The sequence below is a fragment of the Calypte anna genome, chromosome 28 (genome assembly GCF_003957555.1).
Source record: "Calypte anna isolate BGI_N300 chromosome 28, bCalAnn1_v1.p, whole genome shotgun sequence".
Taxonomy (NCBI): domain Eukaryota; kingdom Metazoa; phylum Chordata; class Aves; order Apodiformes; family Trochilidae; genus Calypte; species Calypte anna.
In genome coordinates, this window is record NC_044273.1 from 1,453,675 (window position 1) to 1,471,267 (window position 17,593).

A 17,593-nucleotide genomic window follows, 5' to 3' on the forward strand; every position below is an offset into this window, starting at 1 on the left:
TTCAGCCAAAGATATTATTTATTCTGTGATGAACAGCTTGGCACTGAGTTGAAAGCACAGTGCATCTCTGTGTGCATCATTTGAAGAGAAGCAGTTGGGACACAGTGCAAGGTAAGCTCTGATTCCCACGCACACCCTAAATCCAAGCAGTGCCAGCCCCAAACTGTCACTGTCACTAGGAAACCTTCTGCCCCCAAAAAGTATCCAAGTGATTGTTTCAGACGTAGAAACCTTAGGGTGTGTGAGAGTAAAACTAGGGGAAGGTGCTGGATGACTTCCCCCTGGGCAAGCAAATATTTCCCCTGTGAAAGGGGAAGCAGAGAGCTTCCATCTCTTCCTCTGAAGGCACAGAAGCCTTTACAAAGTGTTGCCAGCATATTTCACCCTGACATCACCAATGGCCTCGACACCCCTGTCCAGGCTGTATGCAGAAGGGGCCCTCAGGGAGCTGAGGTCAGGGACCAGCAGCTTCTTGGAGAAAGACTGGAACGAAGCATTTGGATTATTATGGTGAACCCACAGCTCCTTTGTGGTGCAGAAGGAGGAATTTGCAGGAGGATGGCGCTGTATCTCCAGGTCTTTAATAGTGCAGTAAATGACCTCAGGGTACAGCTCTACTTCCTTGATGGTGCAGAACCTGGGGCGCTGAAGGGGGATTTGGAAGCTGCTGAGTTGCACTGAGGGCTTCTCTGCTGACTCCTTCCTCTTCAGCAGTGGGTACTGCACCTCCTGGGTCTGCAGGGACTTGTGCCAGGAGGACCTTCCCACCAGACACATCCACACCAGCCAGCCTGCTAGTGCCATCACGATCAGGACCAGCAGAACCAGGGAGCCCAGGTAGAGCACCCAGTGCAACAGGCAGCAATGCCTCAGCACCCACTGACCCCACTGTGGACCATTCCCACCCACCTGGAAGCGCAGCAGTGGCAGGGACAGTCCTGGGGTGGAGCAGGGGCAGAGGGGGAGAGGTGCAGGCGGAGGGGAAGGTGGTGGCTGGGAGAAGTGAGGTGAATCCAGGGGAGCTGGCTCTGTTGGGGCATGTGTGGAAAGCACGGAGGTGGGGACCATTGGTGAGGTGGATATCAGAGGAGGAGATGAAGATCTAACACTGGGAGAGGCCTCCAGCATGGCAGTAGAAGGAGCTGCTGTGGAGCTGGTGGAAAAGGCTCCAGTGGACACCATGAGGGTGGTATGGGTGCTGGTGGTGCTGATGGCACGGGCGGTTTTGGGGTGGCTGCTCATGGGGGGAGGTGTGGTGATGATAGTGGTGGGCAGGGAAGTGGTGGAGGTGAGGGTGGTGGATCTGTGGGGGGTGCTTGCAGGAGCAGCAGTGATAATGGGGGTAGTGGGAGATATCTGAGTGGGTGGGATGGTGGGAATGGCTGGAGCAGGAGTGGGGGTGCTGGGAGCTCTGCTGCTTGCAGGAATTGCAAGAGAAGTGCTGGAGGCAAGGGTGGAGCTACCAGGGCTGCTGAGAGGAGGTCTTGTGGTAGCCAGGGGAGGCCACGTAACAGCATGGTGCACAGTAGTGTGCTCTTTGGGGGTGGTTGGATGTGTGGAGAGGAAGGTGATGACGGGAGGTTTCTCCATAGCTTCCTCCCCCTGATCATAATCGTACTCTTCATCCTCGTCTGTGTCCCCCACGTTGCCGCAATTGGGCTTGAATTTGATAATGGGCCTGTGCCGGTGCTCAGGGGGGCTGTGGCACAGCACTTTCTCAGGGGCAACCTCCACCTTGGTCTTCTCCAGGCCCCGCTCCGGCTGGTAGACGCTGTCGGAGTTCCGCTGGATCCAGCTCCTCAGGTAGCGGAGGTCACAGTCGCAGTTCCAGGGATTCTCCGTGAGGAAGACGTAGGCAAAGAAATGGCCCTCGGGGAAGAAGTCGGTGGGCAGGGTCTGCAGGAGGTTCCCTGAGAGCCAGAGGGTCTCCAGCTTTTGCAGATCCTGCAGCAGCTCCCTGGGGAGCTCCTCCAGGAGGTTGTCCGAGAGGTCCAAGTCCTTGAGTTCCCTCAGCCCCGCGAAGACGTCCTGAGGCAGCCTCCTCAGGCGGTTCCCTCGCAGGTCCAGGTCCTGCAGCCCTGACACCGCCCGAAAAGCTCCTGGGGCCAAGGTTGCCAAATTGTTGTGGGCCACGGAGAGGCGGGTGAGCTGCGGCAGCCCCCGCAGGGTGGGCAGGGAGCCCAGGACGTTGTGGGAGAGGAGCAGCTCCTTCAGAGAGGGCAGCCGGGCCCCCGTTTGCAGATCCGCCATCCCGTTGTCAGACAGATCCAGGTCCTGCAGCTGGGTGAGGGAGAGGAAGGAGGCTGTGGAGAGGGAGGTGAGGCGGTTGGCGCTGAGCAGCAGAATCCCTGTGTCCGTAGGCAGGTCCAGGGGCACGGAGCTGAGCCCCTGCCCCGTGCAGTTCACCTCCAGCAGGTCCTTGATCTTGTTCATCTCTGAGGGGCAGGGCTGGGCACGAGTGGCTGAGGGCAGCAGGACCGGGAGGATGAGGAGGAGCAGGGCAGGGACCTGCATAGCCTGGAGGGGAGACCCAAGAGGTGTGGGCATGGGCAGGCACCCCCACACACATCCCCTTTCCTTCTGCATGAGCACCATTCACAACAGAGCTGGCATCCCCCTGCCAGACTCTCTGGGAGCCCTCTGAGCCCCACAGCTCCTTCCTGGGAGGATAGAGGAGGGAGATGAGCCCCACATCCATCACCAGCACACATCTCCTCATCTCATCCTTGGAGGGCAGCAGGCTCAACAAGGAGACATCATCACTGCCCTTGTGCCCACCCCATCCTCTTCAATGGGAGACAGAACCTGATTCACTTTGAGGGGGCATTGCTGCCCTCACCACTGCAGCAGCAGAGGCTCCGTGGTGTCCCTGCACACCCACACCCAACCCCGACACGCTGGGGGCTGGAAGTGCCTCCCTCAATAACCGCTTCCCAGCTGAGCCCCCTGGTTTGAGGCAGGAGTGGGAACCACGTGAAAAGAGCTTCCCGTGCACAGTGTCTGACCCCCAGACAGACACTGCTCCCCAGGACCCACCAGGGACCCCCCAGCACTGGCTCTTTAGCCACTTCAGTCCCTCCGAGGGTGCTGCCCAGGTATTTCTCAGCAGACACAGCTGGGGAAAGGCAGCTGCAGCTTCCTGAGAAGCCAAACCCAACTCCTGACCCTCAGCACAGCCCTTGGGACCGTCCCCTTGGGACACCTCTCCTGGGAAAAGGCTTAGCTGGAGACCAGCTCCATAATTCCTGGCTTCTGTGCAATGAAGGAGGGAAGCAGCACCCAGGAGAAGCCATTCCCCCCCTGCCCCCCAAGCTACACCTTTTTACATCCCAGGAAAAAGGTCCCTTCCTCTGCCTCCAGGCAGCTCTTTCTCCATGCACTCTGGGCATCTATCCTTGAGGCTCCTCAACCCCAGGACACCAGTGAGAAGCAGTTTCTGCACATTACCTCAGCTCCTTGTCTCTGCTGTAGGAAAGGGCTCCTTTCTTTCTGGCTTGCCAGCAAAAATGTGGATGGCTCTTCCAGAGAGCTGAGAGGCAGCTTTAACGTCTGTGGGAGAAGCCACAGTGCAGACCAGGGAAGGAGATAGAGGCAGAGGAAGTTTTGCAGTTCCTCCTGCTGTCCCAAACTGTCCCCATGTCCCTGGCCAGGAGGTCACTGCAGAGCATTTGGACTGCAAGGCTGGAGGGTCATCCAGAAGCTGAAAGAGATGTTACAGAGGAGGGGAGATACTGGAGTTCTGGTTTTCCATTTTGAGGATTGGGGAGGGTCAACTATGGCCAGCAGCTAAAACGCCACCCCTCACTCTTTGTAATCCAGAGAGACCCAGATCCACCTGGGAGTCTGGATGGCAGGGAGGAGAGGGCAGTTTGGGGCTGTGAGAGTTTAGAAGTGCCCCCTGCCCTCCTGCCCCCCTGCCTGGATGCCTTCCTCTGGTTTAGCCTCAATCTCCCCCTTCCTTTTCACACCTTCTCTAGAGACTCCCAGAGCCCATCCTCCTCCATCCACTGCCTTCACCCCCCAGCACTATCTCCCCTGAGCTGAAGCCTTCCTGGCCCAGGACACAGCACCATGGGGATGCTGGGGAGGCCCTGCCACGTGTCCTCTCGTTTCACACTTTTAAGTCATCAGACAGGACAAGGTCACAGTGGGCAGTGTCTGGATCCAGAACCACCTTCCCTGCAGGAGTGCTGGAGTCAACACATCAAGGGCTTTGCTGGGGCTGCAGAAGGAAGCAGCAGCACCCGTAAGGACAAAAACCTGTGGTGGCAGAGAGGTGGCAGAGACCCCCAGAAGATGGCCACAGCTCTCTGGCTGGTGTCCCTAAGGGCCACATGATGCTGCAGGAAGATCCAGCCTGTGCCAGCAGTGCAGAAGGCTCTTATCACCCACCCACAGCTGGCAGGAGGGAGGGAAGATGCAAACAAGCTCAGGGCACAACAGAAACTCCCAAATTCAAGTGTCAGATGAGGTCTCACATCCACCAGCAGCTCCAGGGCATGGGAAGCAGTCAGCAAAGGGAGGGGAGGTGGAAGCTCCAGAGGGTTGGTTCCCAGGGACAGAAGGTGCTGGATTCCCAGCTCTGCTCTGCAGGCCACCCAGCACCCTGCTCCCCAGGACAGGTTGGAAATGCTGCATGAGCTGAGTTCAGCCAAGAGCTGAGGAGGAGGCTGGGGGAGTGGAGAGCAGCACCCAAAACCTCTCCTGGTGTCAGCCTGTATGTGGTGCTGGGGCTAAAGAGTGCTGGGACTTCTCCATCATTCCTTTTGCTCCCTTCTCATCTTTAGGGAGTCTCTGAGGCGTGTCATTTCCACTTCCAACAGGGAATCCTGCCTCCCTTCTTGTGGATTTTCTGCAGACCAAGATGGAGAGAGAAGAGATGGAGATCTTGGCCAATGAAGTAGAGGAGATAAATGGAACAGGTGAGTTTTTAGAAGGGAAGAGGGGGGGGAACTGTCCTGTGTGGAAGTGAAAACCACATCCTGCTTCTGCTGCAGGAGAGCTGTTCAGGGACAAAGCACCTGGGGGTTGTCCAGCTTGGGCTTGCCATGGGTTTGAGAATTTGAATTCCTTGTACTGTAGAACCACCACCAAAGACACCTGAGCTGCCATCCTTGGCTCCCTCCATTGCCCACGGAAAGAAGCAGGTCCTGAGGTGATGTCCATCAGTCTGTGGTTGATGCCCAGATGTCCCCATTTCACTCTCAGCACTGGAGACACCCAGGCTCAGGTCCCAGTGTCTGCACAGGAGGGGTGCACCCATCCATCCAGATGCACCCTCAGGATCAGGAGAAGGTTGGGATGAGGGCAGTTCAGCACCATGGACTCACAGAACTGTTTTGGTTGGAAAAGCCCTTTCAGATCATCGGGTCCAACCCTTCCCCCACCCCTGCCCAGGCCACCCCCACCCCATGTCCCTCATCCCCACATCTCCAGGGCTCTGAAGCCCCTCCAGGGATGATGGGGACTCCAGCCCTGCCCTGGGCAGCCTGGGCCAGGCCCTGACAACCCATTTGGTGAAGAAATTGTTCCTAATATCAAATCTAAAATAACCAGAGTGTTTCAGACAGTTTTCTTCCCCCACACTGGAAGTCTCTGGGCAAGAGAAAGGAAATGAATCCCCCTTTCCATTCTCTTCCTGGGACAGACGAAGCCCCGCTGGACCTCTGGGGCTGCCTGTCCTGAGCATCTTCTCCTCCTCTGTCCCCAGGTAATGTCACCCTGGACCCAGACACTGCCAACCCCTTCCTGATCCTGGCTGGTGACCAGAGAGGGGTACGACGGGGGGAGGAGTGGATGTCACTGCCCAACAACCCCCAGCGCTTCGATGTGGAGCCGTGTGTGCTGGGACTCCAGGCATTCACTGCAGGGAGACACTGCTGGGAGGTGGAGGTGGAAGAGGCAGGGGACTGGTGGGCTCTGGGGGTGGCCCAGGAGTCTGTCAGAAGGAAGGGGAGCCTTAGTTTTACCCCCCAGGAGGGAATTTGGGCTGTGGGGCAGTGGTTTGGACAATATTATGCTTTCACCGATCCCGACTGGACACCCCTGTACCCCGCGTGCCTCCCCAGGGTTATCCAGATCCACCTGGACTTCACAGAGAAGAAAGTGGTGTTTGCTGATGCTGAAAGCAAAGCTCAGATCTTTGGGTTCTGCCTGGCTCCCTGTCCCAGCCAGGCCCTGCACCCCTGGCTCTGGGTGGGGATGGGCTCCTGGCTCAGGCTGTGCCCGTGACATGGAGGGAGCAGGGGTGGCACAGGGGGGCTGGAGAGGTGAAAACCATCAGCTTGGGGTTTGGTGCTGGGAACTGGGAGGGTTTGTGCATCCTGCTGGCTTGATCCTCACCTGGTTCCTCTGGCCAGCAGGTGAGAGGACTGGCAGGGCATGGAGATGGATGGCACCAAAGAGCCTTCTGCATCCCCTCCCACCCAGAGCTGGGACTGCAGAGGGCACCGAGCTTTGGGGCATGGAGGGGCTTAGTGCCAGGGTGTCCCAGGGCAGAGACGTGGTATAGAGTGTCAGGGCTGAGCTGCTCTGTACAAAGCCATGAAAATACCTCAGGCTCAAACTCTTTAAATGGTGCTGGAGCTTTTTTCAGTTAAGCTTAACTATTATGTTTGGAAAAAAAACCCAAACACAGCTGGATGCTGGAGCTCAAGATAATATTTATCTCCTCCACACATCCAATGCCTCTTCTTGAGTTATTTCCAGCTCTTGCTGATGTGAGATGTGCATTGAGCACGTTTCTTACTGCAGAGCCATGGACAGGGAGCCAGAAACTGAGAGGTGTCTGGAGGCCCCAGGTGAGCCAAACCCCACAGATCTGTTCCCATCAAGATCTCCTTGTCCTCACACAGACCAGACCAGTTCAGGTGGCAGGAACCTACAAAGACCACGGAGTGCAGCTGCCTGAGCACTTCAGGGCTGCCCAAAAGTTAAAGCTTGTTATTAAAGGCATTGCCCAAATGTCTCTTAGCCCCTGACAGGCTGGGGGCACTGAGGACCTCTCAAGGAAAGCTGTGCCAGTGTCTGAGCACCCTCTCAGTACAGCAATGCTGTTGGAGCTCCTCATCACCCCAGGGAAAAGGGGCTGATGGTGCCTGGGTCCCTTCCTTGGATGAGAGCACGGGCTCCAGCTCAGCCCAGTATCTCCCAGCACAGCCCAGCATCTCCCAGCACAGCCCAGCATCTCCCAGCACCCTGCAGCCAAGGGCTGGGCAGGCAGCAGGGCAGACCCTGGTCCCAGGATCCTCTGGAATTGCTGCAGGCAGCCTCACCCCCACCCTCTGAAGAGGTCAGAAAGATGCTCGTGGCCCAAACATCACCTCCTTTGGCCACACCTGGGCCCACAGCACCCTGGGACCCAGCACACAGAGCTTGCCTGGGCTCCTCTGGCCTCCCATCTCCTCCAGTAAAAATACAACAGCCCAAAGTTTCTCTCACTTTTATTTACATGATTGCACAGCCCGTTTCCCCAGGACACTGGAACGTGGTGGGTCAGACCCTGATTTCCCACATCCACCAACTGAACATCTCCTCTGGGGAGGAGAAGACTCAAAGGGTCCCTTTTGGGGCACATGCAACAACTCCAATTATTGGCAACTCTGGTCAAGACAACGAAGATGAGAGTGAGGCCACGGCCACACAGCAGCACAGGGCCAGGTCCCAGCTGCCCCCAGGCAGGGCCTTTTGGCTTTCACAGTTGCATAATTGGATCAAGAGTGGATTTAAAACCCGAGCACTGGTTCCACCAGGTCCTTCTCAGGGGAGGGCACATCCTTTGCAACCTGCCAGAACTGGATGTGTCACACGACCAAGGTTCTGGGAAGCAGCTGAGGCTGAGAAGGTTCAACTAAACTCCCAAATTTTCCTTCACTGGTGACAGGGGGTTTGCTGGGGAGGGGCTGAGGGCTGGGGGACCCAGGACAAGGCACAGAGCAGTGGCACAGCTCTGCCTGCCAAGGGCTGGGGGTGTGGAAGGAGCTTCATGGCTGGCGTGGAGCAGGACATGCAGGGACCACAACTCCAGCTGGGCTGAAGAGTCCCCTCTGCACCACAACCCCCCAGGAGCACCAGGGGCTAAGTCTCCCCTGCAAGAGAGGGAAAAGGGAATGAGGCCGTGGATCCATGGCAGAAGGGAAGAGACAAGCAGGGGGGCTGGCAGAGAGGTGAGCTGAGCAGATTCACCTCCTGATCAAAGGAGATCCCCATGCTCAAACCCAGCTCAGCCCAGCCCACAGGAGCCCACAGCTGGGCAGAGGCAGCTCCAGATGTGCTGGAAAGTCACTGAGGAGCACAAGAACCCTGGGACAGGAGATGAAGGACTTGGCTTCAGGCATTGCTGCTCACCCCACCAGCAACTTCCAGCCTACAGCCAGGACCAGGGGACACACAAGGAAGAAGCATCCTGGGATGCAGCGAGGGAGAGGGACATGCACATGGTGCTTTGAATGCAAGAAATTTCAGCTCTCAACCTACATGGGACTGATCCACTCGGATACAACAAAGGAGCAGAGAGACCACGACTCACTGGAAGGACACAGGGACCTTGGAGCCTCCTTCACCACTGTGGGACTGAGAGCCAAGGCTCATGCCAAGCAGCTGCACACACATCCCTGGAGCACCTGGCAGGGCTGCAGGGAGAAAAGGACTAAATTCAGAGCCAGCGTCAGACTGGGCACTCCAAGAGAGGATTTTGTTAGCTGGATGTGCTGAAGGATGCAGGAGCAACACCAGCCCCCCAGGAGAAGGGATGCAGAGCCAATTTGGGGGGGGTTTCACTAGAAGACAGGGAGCAGGCAGGCAGCACTCTCGGGGTGAACCAAATCCCAGCAGCTCCTCCAGCTCCTGCTGGGGAATGTGCAAATAAGGCGCAGAGACAGCCCAGACCTCCTGCATCTTGCCAAGAGGCTGCAGAGCACAGCCTGTCCCAGGAGGGATGTGTGTGACCAACAGAGAGGTCCAGCCTCCAGATGGTGAAAGGATATCAGCAAACTGAGAGTCCAGGAAAGCTCCTTTCTGAGTATTTTAAAAGCAAAAGGCAACGGTGGGTTCAGCTCCTAGCTCTTCCTACCCCAAGATCCTCCCTCTAGCTTTGCCAGACATAGCAAGAGTTGAGTGCATCTGAGTCCTGGGGATGAGCCAGGATCTGCAAGGGAAACATTTTGTGAGATCACGTCTGCACAGGAAAAGGTTTCTCTCCTTTTGAAACTTCTTTTGAAATTCTTAAAATTACAGTACTTTACAATACAAAATGTCTCCATTCAGTATTATGTCATTTTACTCCTTTTGGGATTATAATTATTAAAAACACACCATTTTCTAGAAAGGACAGGAACACCACAAAAAAGAGTAACGGGAAAGGCTGCTGCAGTATTATCAAAACCAACTTAGTGCAAAGGAGAAGGGGACTTTGAAGAATGGTCAATGAAAAGTGTTCTTTATATGCTCACTTGGAGAAAAGGCATAGATTTAACCTCTGAATGAGATCAGGCTGCCAGCTTCTATACTGAAGCTTAGAACATCAACACAAAAGGACTGAAACACAATATGCATGGCCATTAAAAAATAATATTATATATAGATATATATATATATATGGAGATATTTTCCACGTATAGGATTTAGTTATAGCAAAGCGTCCCTGCAGACAGGCGCCTTCTGCCCTCTGGCCTCTGGCTCTTTTGGGCTGTTTCACATGATGGATGTTGATCCTCTGTCCTTTTCCCATCGTATGGAGCAGGTGCTGACCACTGGATGTTGATCCTCTGTCCTTTTCCCATCTTATGGAGCAGTGGTGACCACTGAGTCCCTCAGGGTGGCACCTTCACAGTCGCTGCATTTCCCACCCACCCAGGGCTGTCCAGGTCCCCTCGGCTTCTGCCAGCCCCTTGTGCCCCGGGGCAGGGTGGCTTGGGGAGAGTTCAAACAGTGGTTTCATCCGCAGTCTTCTTCATCAGTTTGGCTGAGAGGAGGGAGTGGGGCAGGGGGTGAGGGCTCCGTGAGGTCGGGAGCATCAGACGGACTTTCTGGTTGGTCCTTCTCCACTCTGAGTAGAGCTGGCAGTGGTAGCGGAAGGAGACCTGGGGAGTAAGAATGGATCAGGTTGGTTCCCAACCCCCTGCACAACTGCTGGAGTCCAGAGAAGGCCAGAGAGATGCTCACTCAGCATCCTCTGTGTGCTCTGCTCACCTTCTCTGTACCTCGAGCCCCCCAAGGAGACAGCACTGAGGTTGGGACCCCCCGTGTCCCCTGTCCTTGGTGAGGGTGAAGGTAACACCAGGCAGGACCAAAGGGACAGAGGTTGTCAAACCAGGACAGAGTTTGCCCAGCTGGGTTGGGGCTCAGGCCAGTGAGATGTGGTGGGGAAGAACCAGAACTCAGCCCTTCAGCTACAGCCTGAACCCAGGGATGCTCAACAGGACCAACCCTGAGTGCCTGAACCCAACCAGCTTCTTCCCAGCTCACAGCTCCTGGTGGATCTTCCCTGCCCTCTGCAAAAGCCTCCTCGGTTTCAGGACTCATTTTTTGTGGCTTTGTCGACTTTGAGGATTCAGAAGAGGATGCCAAGGCTGGAGGGGGCCTGACCCAGAGGCAGGGGCTGGACCTGCAGTTTCCGAGCAAAACTGCAAGAGGGAGCTTTGAGCTGAGCTACCCGGACAGGCTGAGCCCTTTGCTGGCTCCTAACATCCCTGGAGAAGTTTTTTTCACAGCTCCTGTTCAATTCCTTAGCTTTGAAATTAAACTCTTGTAGAATTTCACATGGATGGAATAAACCCAGCACGTTATTTCCCTCCTATTTATTGTCATATTGTGGGCAGGAAAATGAAATAGTAAAGCCAGGCAGGCACTCATCAAACCCAAGATTTCACACTTTAAGTACAGGAAACATTTAGCTGGCAAGCAGGAGGTACCTGAAAGCACATCTGCCCAGGAAAGAGTCAGTATTCCTGTTACTTTTGGATAGGTTTCAGACACCTGCTATGAGAAATGGAGCTGTGCCACAGCACTGGGGGAACTGAACTTACTGAGCTGTGTATTCCCCTTTTTGCTGTTGTGGGAGTGTTGTAGAGGGAATCAAGTTGGGTGCTGATAACCCCAGACACCTTGCAGTCTTCAGAGACAGCAGGGGAATGGGGGGCTAAGGGTGCAAATCCCAAGGAAAGCTCCTGCTCCACAGGGAGCTGCAATCCCAACCCTGGTGACAGCCAGGTGACACCCATGGGTGACACAGCCCCTGAATACAGTGAACGTGAACAAAAGGGCTTCAATTCATGTCCTTCTCAATGAAATGTGGAGCACATTCACAGAACTGAATCTATGTTAGACAAGGTTCATTATTTCACAAATCAAACCCCCTCAAAAAACAAAACAAAACAAAACAACCAAACACCAAAAAACCCACAACATTTTTCCACTTCCTCCAGAATCCCAGCTTGTCCAGGTCAGACCTGGGACAAAGAAAAGAGCAACACTTCCTCTTAAGGCTTCCAATTTTAGTTTGGCTTTCTACAGAAATGAACCTTGTGCTGCCTGTGCCTGCACCAGGGGAGTTTTGGAGTTTTTCCTCAGCAGCTCCCTGCATTCAGCACCCATCAGGCACCCTCATAGCAGGGTAAAGGCTGCAGCACCCACTCACCCTCTCCTGGCACCTGTGGGAGGTGTGGGAGACCTGCCAGGAATCTCCTGACCCCAGGGAAAGGTGTTCCTGGGAGAGACCAGGGTACAAGGTGACAGGGAATGGGCTCTGGCATTTCTCCTGCCAGCTTTTTGGTTTTTTACTGCCTCCCAGCAAGCAGCTGGAAAAGGAAATCAAGAGGGCACGAGCACACCCAGGGTTTTACAGGCTGAGGGAGTTGGGGGTGTTCAGCCTGGAGAAAAAAAAAAGGATCCAGAGAGACCTTGGAGCACCTTCCAGTGCCTGATGGGCTCCAGGAAACCTTGGGAGGGACTTTGGACAAGGGCCTGGAGAGATGGGATGAGGGGGAAGGGTTTCATGCTGAAAAACAGGAGATGGAGATGAGATTTGAGGAAGAAATTCTCTGCTGTGAGGGTGCTGAGCCCCTGGGTGCCCCCAGAAGCTGTGGCTGCCCCATCCCTGGCAGTGTTGAAGGTTGGATGGGGCTTGGAGCACCCTGGGCTGTGGGAGGGATCCCTGCTCATCCAGAGGGGTTGGAACAAGATAAGCTTTAAGGTCCCTTCCTATCCCAACCAGCCTGGGATTCTGTGATCCTAAAGGAAATCCCAGCTTTGACTCAGGGCTCAAATGCAGAAGACCACCACAAAAGAGAAGTCAGGTCTCCCCAGAGCCAGAGTGGTTCTTGCACCCACCCTGCTGTGCTACTGACAGCACAGGAATTTTTTGAGTTATGGGCTGCGGAGATGCCCAACAACCCATCTGCACCTCTCTTGGGCAGCACAAAGCATGGAGGGACACGAGGGCAGATTATTTAGGGGTTGAGTACTTTCCAGATTTTATTTTTTCCCTAAACCACCTGGGTTTCAAGTTCATATTTCTTCTTGAAAACAGGAACAGGCACAAGTGCCTGCCCCCAGCACCAGACCTCCCCAGGTCCAGGACAGCCCAGGAAACAAGGCTCCCATCTCCATCTGGAAAGCAGATGAGCAGAAAGTGAAAGAATGATAGAACCATCATGATTGGAAAGGACCTTCAAGATCAAGTCCAACCACCAGGCATTCAGCAGAACCTTTTCTTTCACTCTATTCCATCTATTTAAAAAATTAAGGCTGGCAAACACTATGATCTTTTGAAAACTCTTCATGGCCCTAACTTAAAAACTTGGCAAGTGTTCCCTTAGCTTTGGCCTCATGTAAACTGCAGTTGTCTCATGGTTTCTCATTCTCAGCAAGAACAACTCATTCTCCCAACAACTTCAGCAGCTTGATTATTTGAAGACAATTAAATGGACGTTCAAGACAAAGAGCCCCAGGTTTTCTCCTGAGGGGCATCAGAAGTGCTGGCTGCACCAAGAGGGAGCAACCCAGCCCTTGGAGCTCCTTTTGAAGGGAAAGAAGAGCCTGGGCAGCACTTACCAGTGTCCAGAGGACATAGATTGTGAAAAGTGCAATAGTGAGTGCTATGAGTCCGATGGCCTCGAGCCGACTGTTGAACTGCAAATGGTCCTGGGCTCCCCTCAGACACAGCCACCCCGAGATGGCAGCCAGAGGGGTGATGAACAGGAAACACACCATGTCACAGAAAAGGGTCCTCTTCTCATTCCGGGGACCAGGATCCTTCAGCCACTGCAGGGAGGGAGGGAGCAAAGGGATTAGCAGAGCAGAACAGCACTGGGATGCTCTGTCCTGCTCTCTGCAGGCTCCACCTGCACTGAACTCATATAAACCCTGACAAAAATATAGCTAGAGAGCATCACGTGGGATTTTAACAACCAACAAGGGAAAGGGAAGAGAGAACTGAGGAATATATACAGGTGATGCAGTAGGAAATCCTGGAGCTGGCTGGGCTCTTCAGGGCAGCAGCAAGGAGCAGGCAGAGGGAGGTTGGTTCAGTAAAATCTGTTTTAGGAAAGGTCTGGCAGGATTGAGCTTCAATAGAAACACACCCAGAATGCTGGAGCTGGGGGGAACCATAATGGCAGCTGCCCCAAATCCAGCCCTCTGGTTCCTTCTAGAGAGTTGTGGAATTTTACTTCTGATTTTTAAAAAAAATCTGAAATGTCCACGTCCCCCCTAAGGATCTGTGCAAGATCTGCAGCAGAGGGGACAACAGAGTCCTCAGGGAATGCTGACCCCTGCAACCAGGACTGGCACTGAGATGATGATGACAGAGAGGGAAAAAAGTGTTAACACTTCAGCAGCTAAGAAACCAAGACTGGAGGGAAAAAGAAAACAAAGGAAGGCACAAAGAAAATGAGGAACTAGCAGGAAGCTTTGCACCTGAACAGACAAAGCAGGAGAGCAGCCAAGAGGCCACAGTGCTGGGCTGGCCCTGGCAGAGGAAGGTAATACAAACCCATTTTTTTTCTTTTTACAGAACACCCTGAGCCCAAACCTTCATTTTTCTCACAAGAAAGCTTTAGACAGTTTCTAAAGAGAAAGCAGCACGACTGTCAGGTGAGGAGGGACCCCGAGCTGCGTGGGTAAAGATCCCCCCTTGCTCTCTGTCAGAGCTCAGTGGATCCCACAGGATCCCCACAGGATCCCACAGGATCCCCACTGATGAGGAAGGGACAAGGGAGCATCACACAGCTCCTGACCACTCCACCTCATGACTGCAAAATCCCAAACACCTTTTCACTGCAGGGCTCACTCCCTGGTTATGGGATGAGAGACCTGCCAGGACCTGGACAGAGCTGATTCTGGTGTTTTCCTTCCCATTTCCAGGATTTTGGCTGTGCAGGCAGCACAGTGGAAGTTGCTGCACTTTCCTCTGTGTTACCAAGAGGCTTTGGAAATGTTTCTCCTTTTCAGCTCTCAGGATCAGTGGGTTGCAGACCCTGGCAGCTTTCCCTCAAAAGCCAGTCCCAAAATGTTCACATATTTTTTTGAGTCCCAACTTGCTTCCAGTGTGGGTTCATTTCATACACTTGACTCTGACAACAGCAATTGTTCTAGTTTTTCTGGGATTAGGGTATTTTCAGCCTTTTCTCTCCTTTTCTAGAATAGCAAGGAGTTCCTACCAACACCCAGAGTTGTTACAGCACATTGGTAATGGGAGTTGTGTGTCCTGGGCTGCCAGATCCTTCCTGCTTTCCTGCATGAGGATGAGTGGGTTCATTTAAAAAAAAAAAAAAGAAGAAGAAAGGAAGAAAAGGAGAAAAGGAGAAAAGGAGAAAAGAAGAAAAGAAGAAAAGAAGAAAAGAAGAAAAGAGAAAAGAAGAAAAGAAGAAAGAAGAAAAGAAGAAAAAGAAAGGAAGGAGAAAGAAGGAGAAAAGAAGGAGAAAAGAAGGAGAAAAGAAGGAGAAAAGAAGGAGAAAAGAAGGAGAAAAGAAGGAGAAAAGAAGGAGAAAAGAAGGAGAAAAGAAGGAGAAAAGAAGGAGAAAAGAAGGAGAAAAGAAGGAGAAAAGAAGGAGAAAAGAAGGAGAAAAGAAGGAGAAAAGAAGGAGAAAAGAAGGAGAAAAGGAGAAAAGGAGAAAAGGAGAAAGAAAAAGAGAAAAAGAGAAAAAGAGAAAAAAAGAAGAAAAAAAGGAAAAAAAGAAAGAAAGAAGAAAAGAAAAAAAGGAAAAAGAAAAAAAGGAAAAGGCCCAAACAAAGGGAATATCCCTGAAGCAGCCAGGGCCAGGCTTCTGGCAGACCTGGAGGAGCAATGTGCCCACTTTTCAACAGGCAGCATGAAAAGGGAGCTGAGAACTCTGCAGAGAGTGGGGAACCACTGCTTAAACAGCAGGTACAGAAGGGGTGGTGGCAGCTTTGCAGAAAAGTGAATGAGGCCATGCCAGGTAACTTGGGTTCCCAGCTGGCCAAAAAGATAAGCAGGAAGCATTAGCCCAGAAGGCAGCACCCAAATGAGTGCAGATTTACCTCCAGAGAGCATAAAACCTGAGGCATGGACAGAGGGGTGAGGACAGGGGGGGGAAGCACAGACAACTTTTGTTGGCATGGCAAAGAAAAGGGGGAGATGGGGAATCCAAGCAAGGAAAAGCAGCATAATGGTCAGAGGAAGCTCTGCAGCCACTGAGATGGGACATGTGCTGGCCAAGGACAGAGAAGGAGCCTGGAGCCTGGCCAGGAATTTCACCTGGGAGGAGCAAGATGTTTTACCTGAACCATCTGAGTGACCCAACCAGAGCTCATGGAGCTAAAGAGCAACCTGGGAGCTAAAAAGCACAGGCAGAGTAATGCTCCTGCAACAACAGAGGACAAGTTAGAGGCATTTTAAAAGCCATTCCGAGCACAACCTGGTGGCCAGAGAGCCAGAAAGAAATCTCAGAGCAGCCACAACTGGGGGAGCTGGGAGGCAGAGCTGCAAAACATCCCTTGTGTGGCTCTGCAGGGATGAGCTGCTGGGGAAGGTAAGGACCACACAGAGCCCTAAGAGGAAAGGAGAGCAGGGAACAAGTCATCCACCCAGGAAAGCTGCTCCTGGCAGCTCCATGGATCAGAGCCCTGGCCATGTGCAAAGTCCCTGAGGGGAATCACATCCCTCCAGCAGCAATTCCAGAGCACCCCGACCCCTCCAGAGGAGATCTTGGGTCACTTTTGACCTTCATGGAATAAGAATCTCAGGCACAGCACTGCATTTTATCTTATTTCTGCTGTGTTTTATCTTATTCTATTTATATGCCTCGTGACCTTCGAAACTCCTTCTTCCTCCCTAAAATGGGAGCCAAAGATATCAAGGCATGAAGCAAATTAACTTCCTTTTGAAGTAGTTGATTTCCTTTGCCAATGTGCACTGAGACAGTAAAACTGCTGCACAGCAGCTCTCTGCTGGATACAGGATTTCAAATAAACCCTGCAAACAATCCAGAAAGTGGTCAGTTGAATTAAACAATTTTTGTAGGAAAAAAATCTTGGGAAAGCAACAAAAGCACAAGTTGGTTCTTCCAGGCCAAGCCCCAAACCAAGTGCTTCCCAGTGAAATCCCAGGGAAACTCAAGGGAAAGGGGTAGAGCTGGCTGTGGGGTTAGGAGTTGGGTCCCAAGACACCCTGCTGGAAATTAATTTCCTCTCTCTGCTTGTAGGAGAAGTTTACTCTGGGTACAACCCTGTTTCTTTGTCTTCCAGCAGGATCCTGAGGCTTTCCCAGATGCTTTTTATTTTTTTTCCCCTGGGCTCTGCAGGGCTGTGGAAGGGACTTTGTTTGTTGGACCCCAGGTGCCAAATATCTGATTCTTGCTGATGAAACCAAGAGGAGCCCCAGGTGACAGAAGGAAGAGAAGAGCATGCAGAAAAAGGCAGCAGGAGATCATGAGCTTCTCTGAAAGCCCAGAGAGGGAGTTCAAAGTGTAACAGAAGTAGATCCCAGGGGATCCCATCTACTCCATGTCTTGGAGCTGGGCTGCATTCTGTCCCTTGGCAGCAAGGGGAACAGACTGATGAGGTTCAGACTCAGCAGTGCTCAGCACCTTGCAGTCCTTCTGGGGGGTTAAAAATTGGTATTTCAGAATAATGGATCCCTACAGCTCACTGACCTGGTGCTGCAAAATGCACATGGCTCTGAGCTGGATGTCCCAGGGCCCATGGCATCCCCACACCAAGTGTCAGCAGCAGCACCAGCACCTCCAGTCCTGGGCTCAGTTCTGGACCCCTCAGGACAAGAAGGACTTTGAGGGGCTGGAGAGTGTCCAGAGAAGGGAACGGAGCTGGGGAAGGGTCTGGAGCAGAAGGAAAAGGTCTGGAGAAGTTGTGAGGAGCAGCTGAGGGCCCTGGGGGTGTTGATCCTAGAGCAGAGGAGGCTGAGGGGAGACCTTGTGGCTCTCTGCAACCCCCTGAGAGGAGGTTGGAGCCAGGGGGGGTCGGGCTCTGCTCCCAGGGAACAAGGGATGGGACAAGAGGAACTTTTGGCACAATCAAGTTGTGCCAGGGGAGGTTTAGGTTGGGGCTGGGGAAGAATTTCTCCCTGGAAAGGGTCTCAGGGCCTGGCCCAGGCTGCCCAGGGCAGGGCTGGAGTCCC

General features: G+C 53.3%; 3 protein-coding genes across 3 annotated transcripts in view; 1 reads left to right on the forward strand and 2 right to left on the reverse strand.

Moving 5' to 3' along the window:
* On the reverse strand, window positions 1-3,577 carry GP1BA (glycoprotein Ib platelet subunit alpha). Its single transcript, XM_008493558.2, has 2 exons — window positions 3,448-3,577; window positions 1-2,517 (listed from the first exon to the last, which is right to left on the reverse strand). The coding sequence occupies exon 2, from the start codon at window positions 2,512-2,514 to the stop codon at window positions 358-360; it is 2,157 nt and encodes a 718-aa protein (XP_008491780.2). The 5' UTR covers window positions 2,515-2,517; window positions 3,448-3,577; the 3' UTR covers window positions 1-357.
* Window positions 3,578-4,479: 902 nt separating this feature from the next.
* On the forward strand, window positions 4,480-8,961 carry LOC115599828 (thaicobrin-like). Its single transcript, XM_030466363.1, has 3 exons — window positions 4,480-4,717; window positions 4,824-4,922; window positions 5,711-8,961. The coding sequence occupies exons 2-3, from the start codon at window positions 4,865-4,867 to the stop codon at window positions 6,229-6,231; spliced, it is 579 nt and encodes a 192-aa protein (XP_030322223.1). The 5' UTR covers window positions 4,480-4,717; window positions 4,824-4,864; the 3' UTR covers window positions 6,232-8,961.
* Window positions 8,962-9,237: 276 nt separating this feature from the next.
* Window positions 9,238-17,593, reverse strand: part of MARCHF2 (membrane associated ring-CH-type finger 2) — a 28,582-nt gene continuing 20,226 nt past the window's right edge. Inside the window, exons 4-5 of the mRNA XM_030466362.1 lie at window positions 13,051-13,260; window positions 9,238-10,079 (exon numbers count right to left, since the gene is read on the reverse strand). Of these exons, the coding sequence (XP_030322222.1) occupies window positions 9,921-10,079; window positions 13,051-13,260 (369 nt within the window). The 3' untranslated portion in view covers window positions 9,238-9,920. The remainder of the gene's footprint in view (window positions 10,080-13,050; window positions 13,261-17,593) is intronic.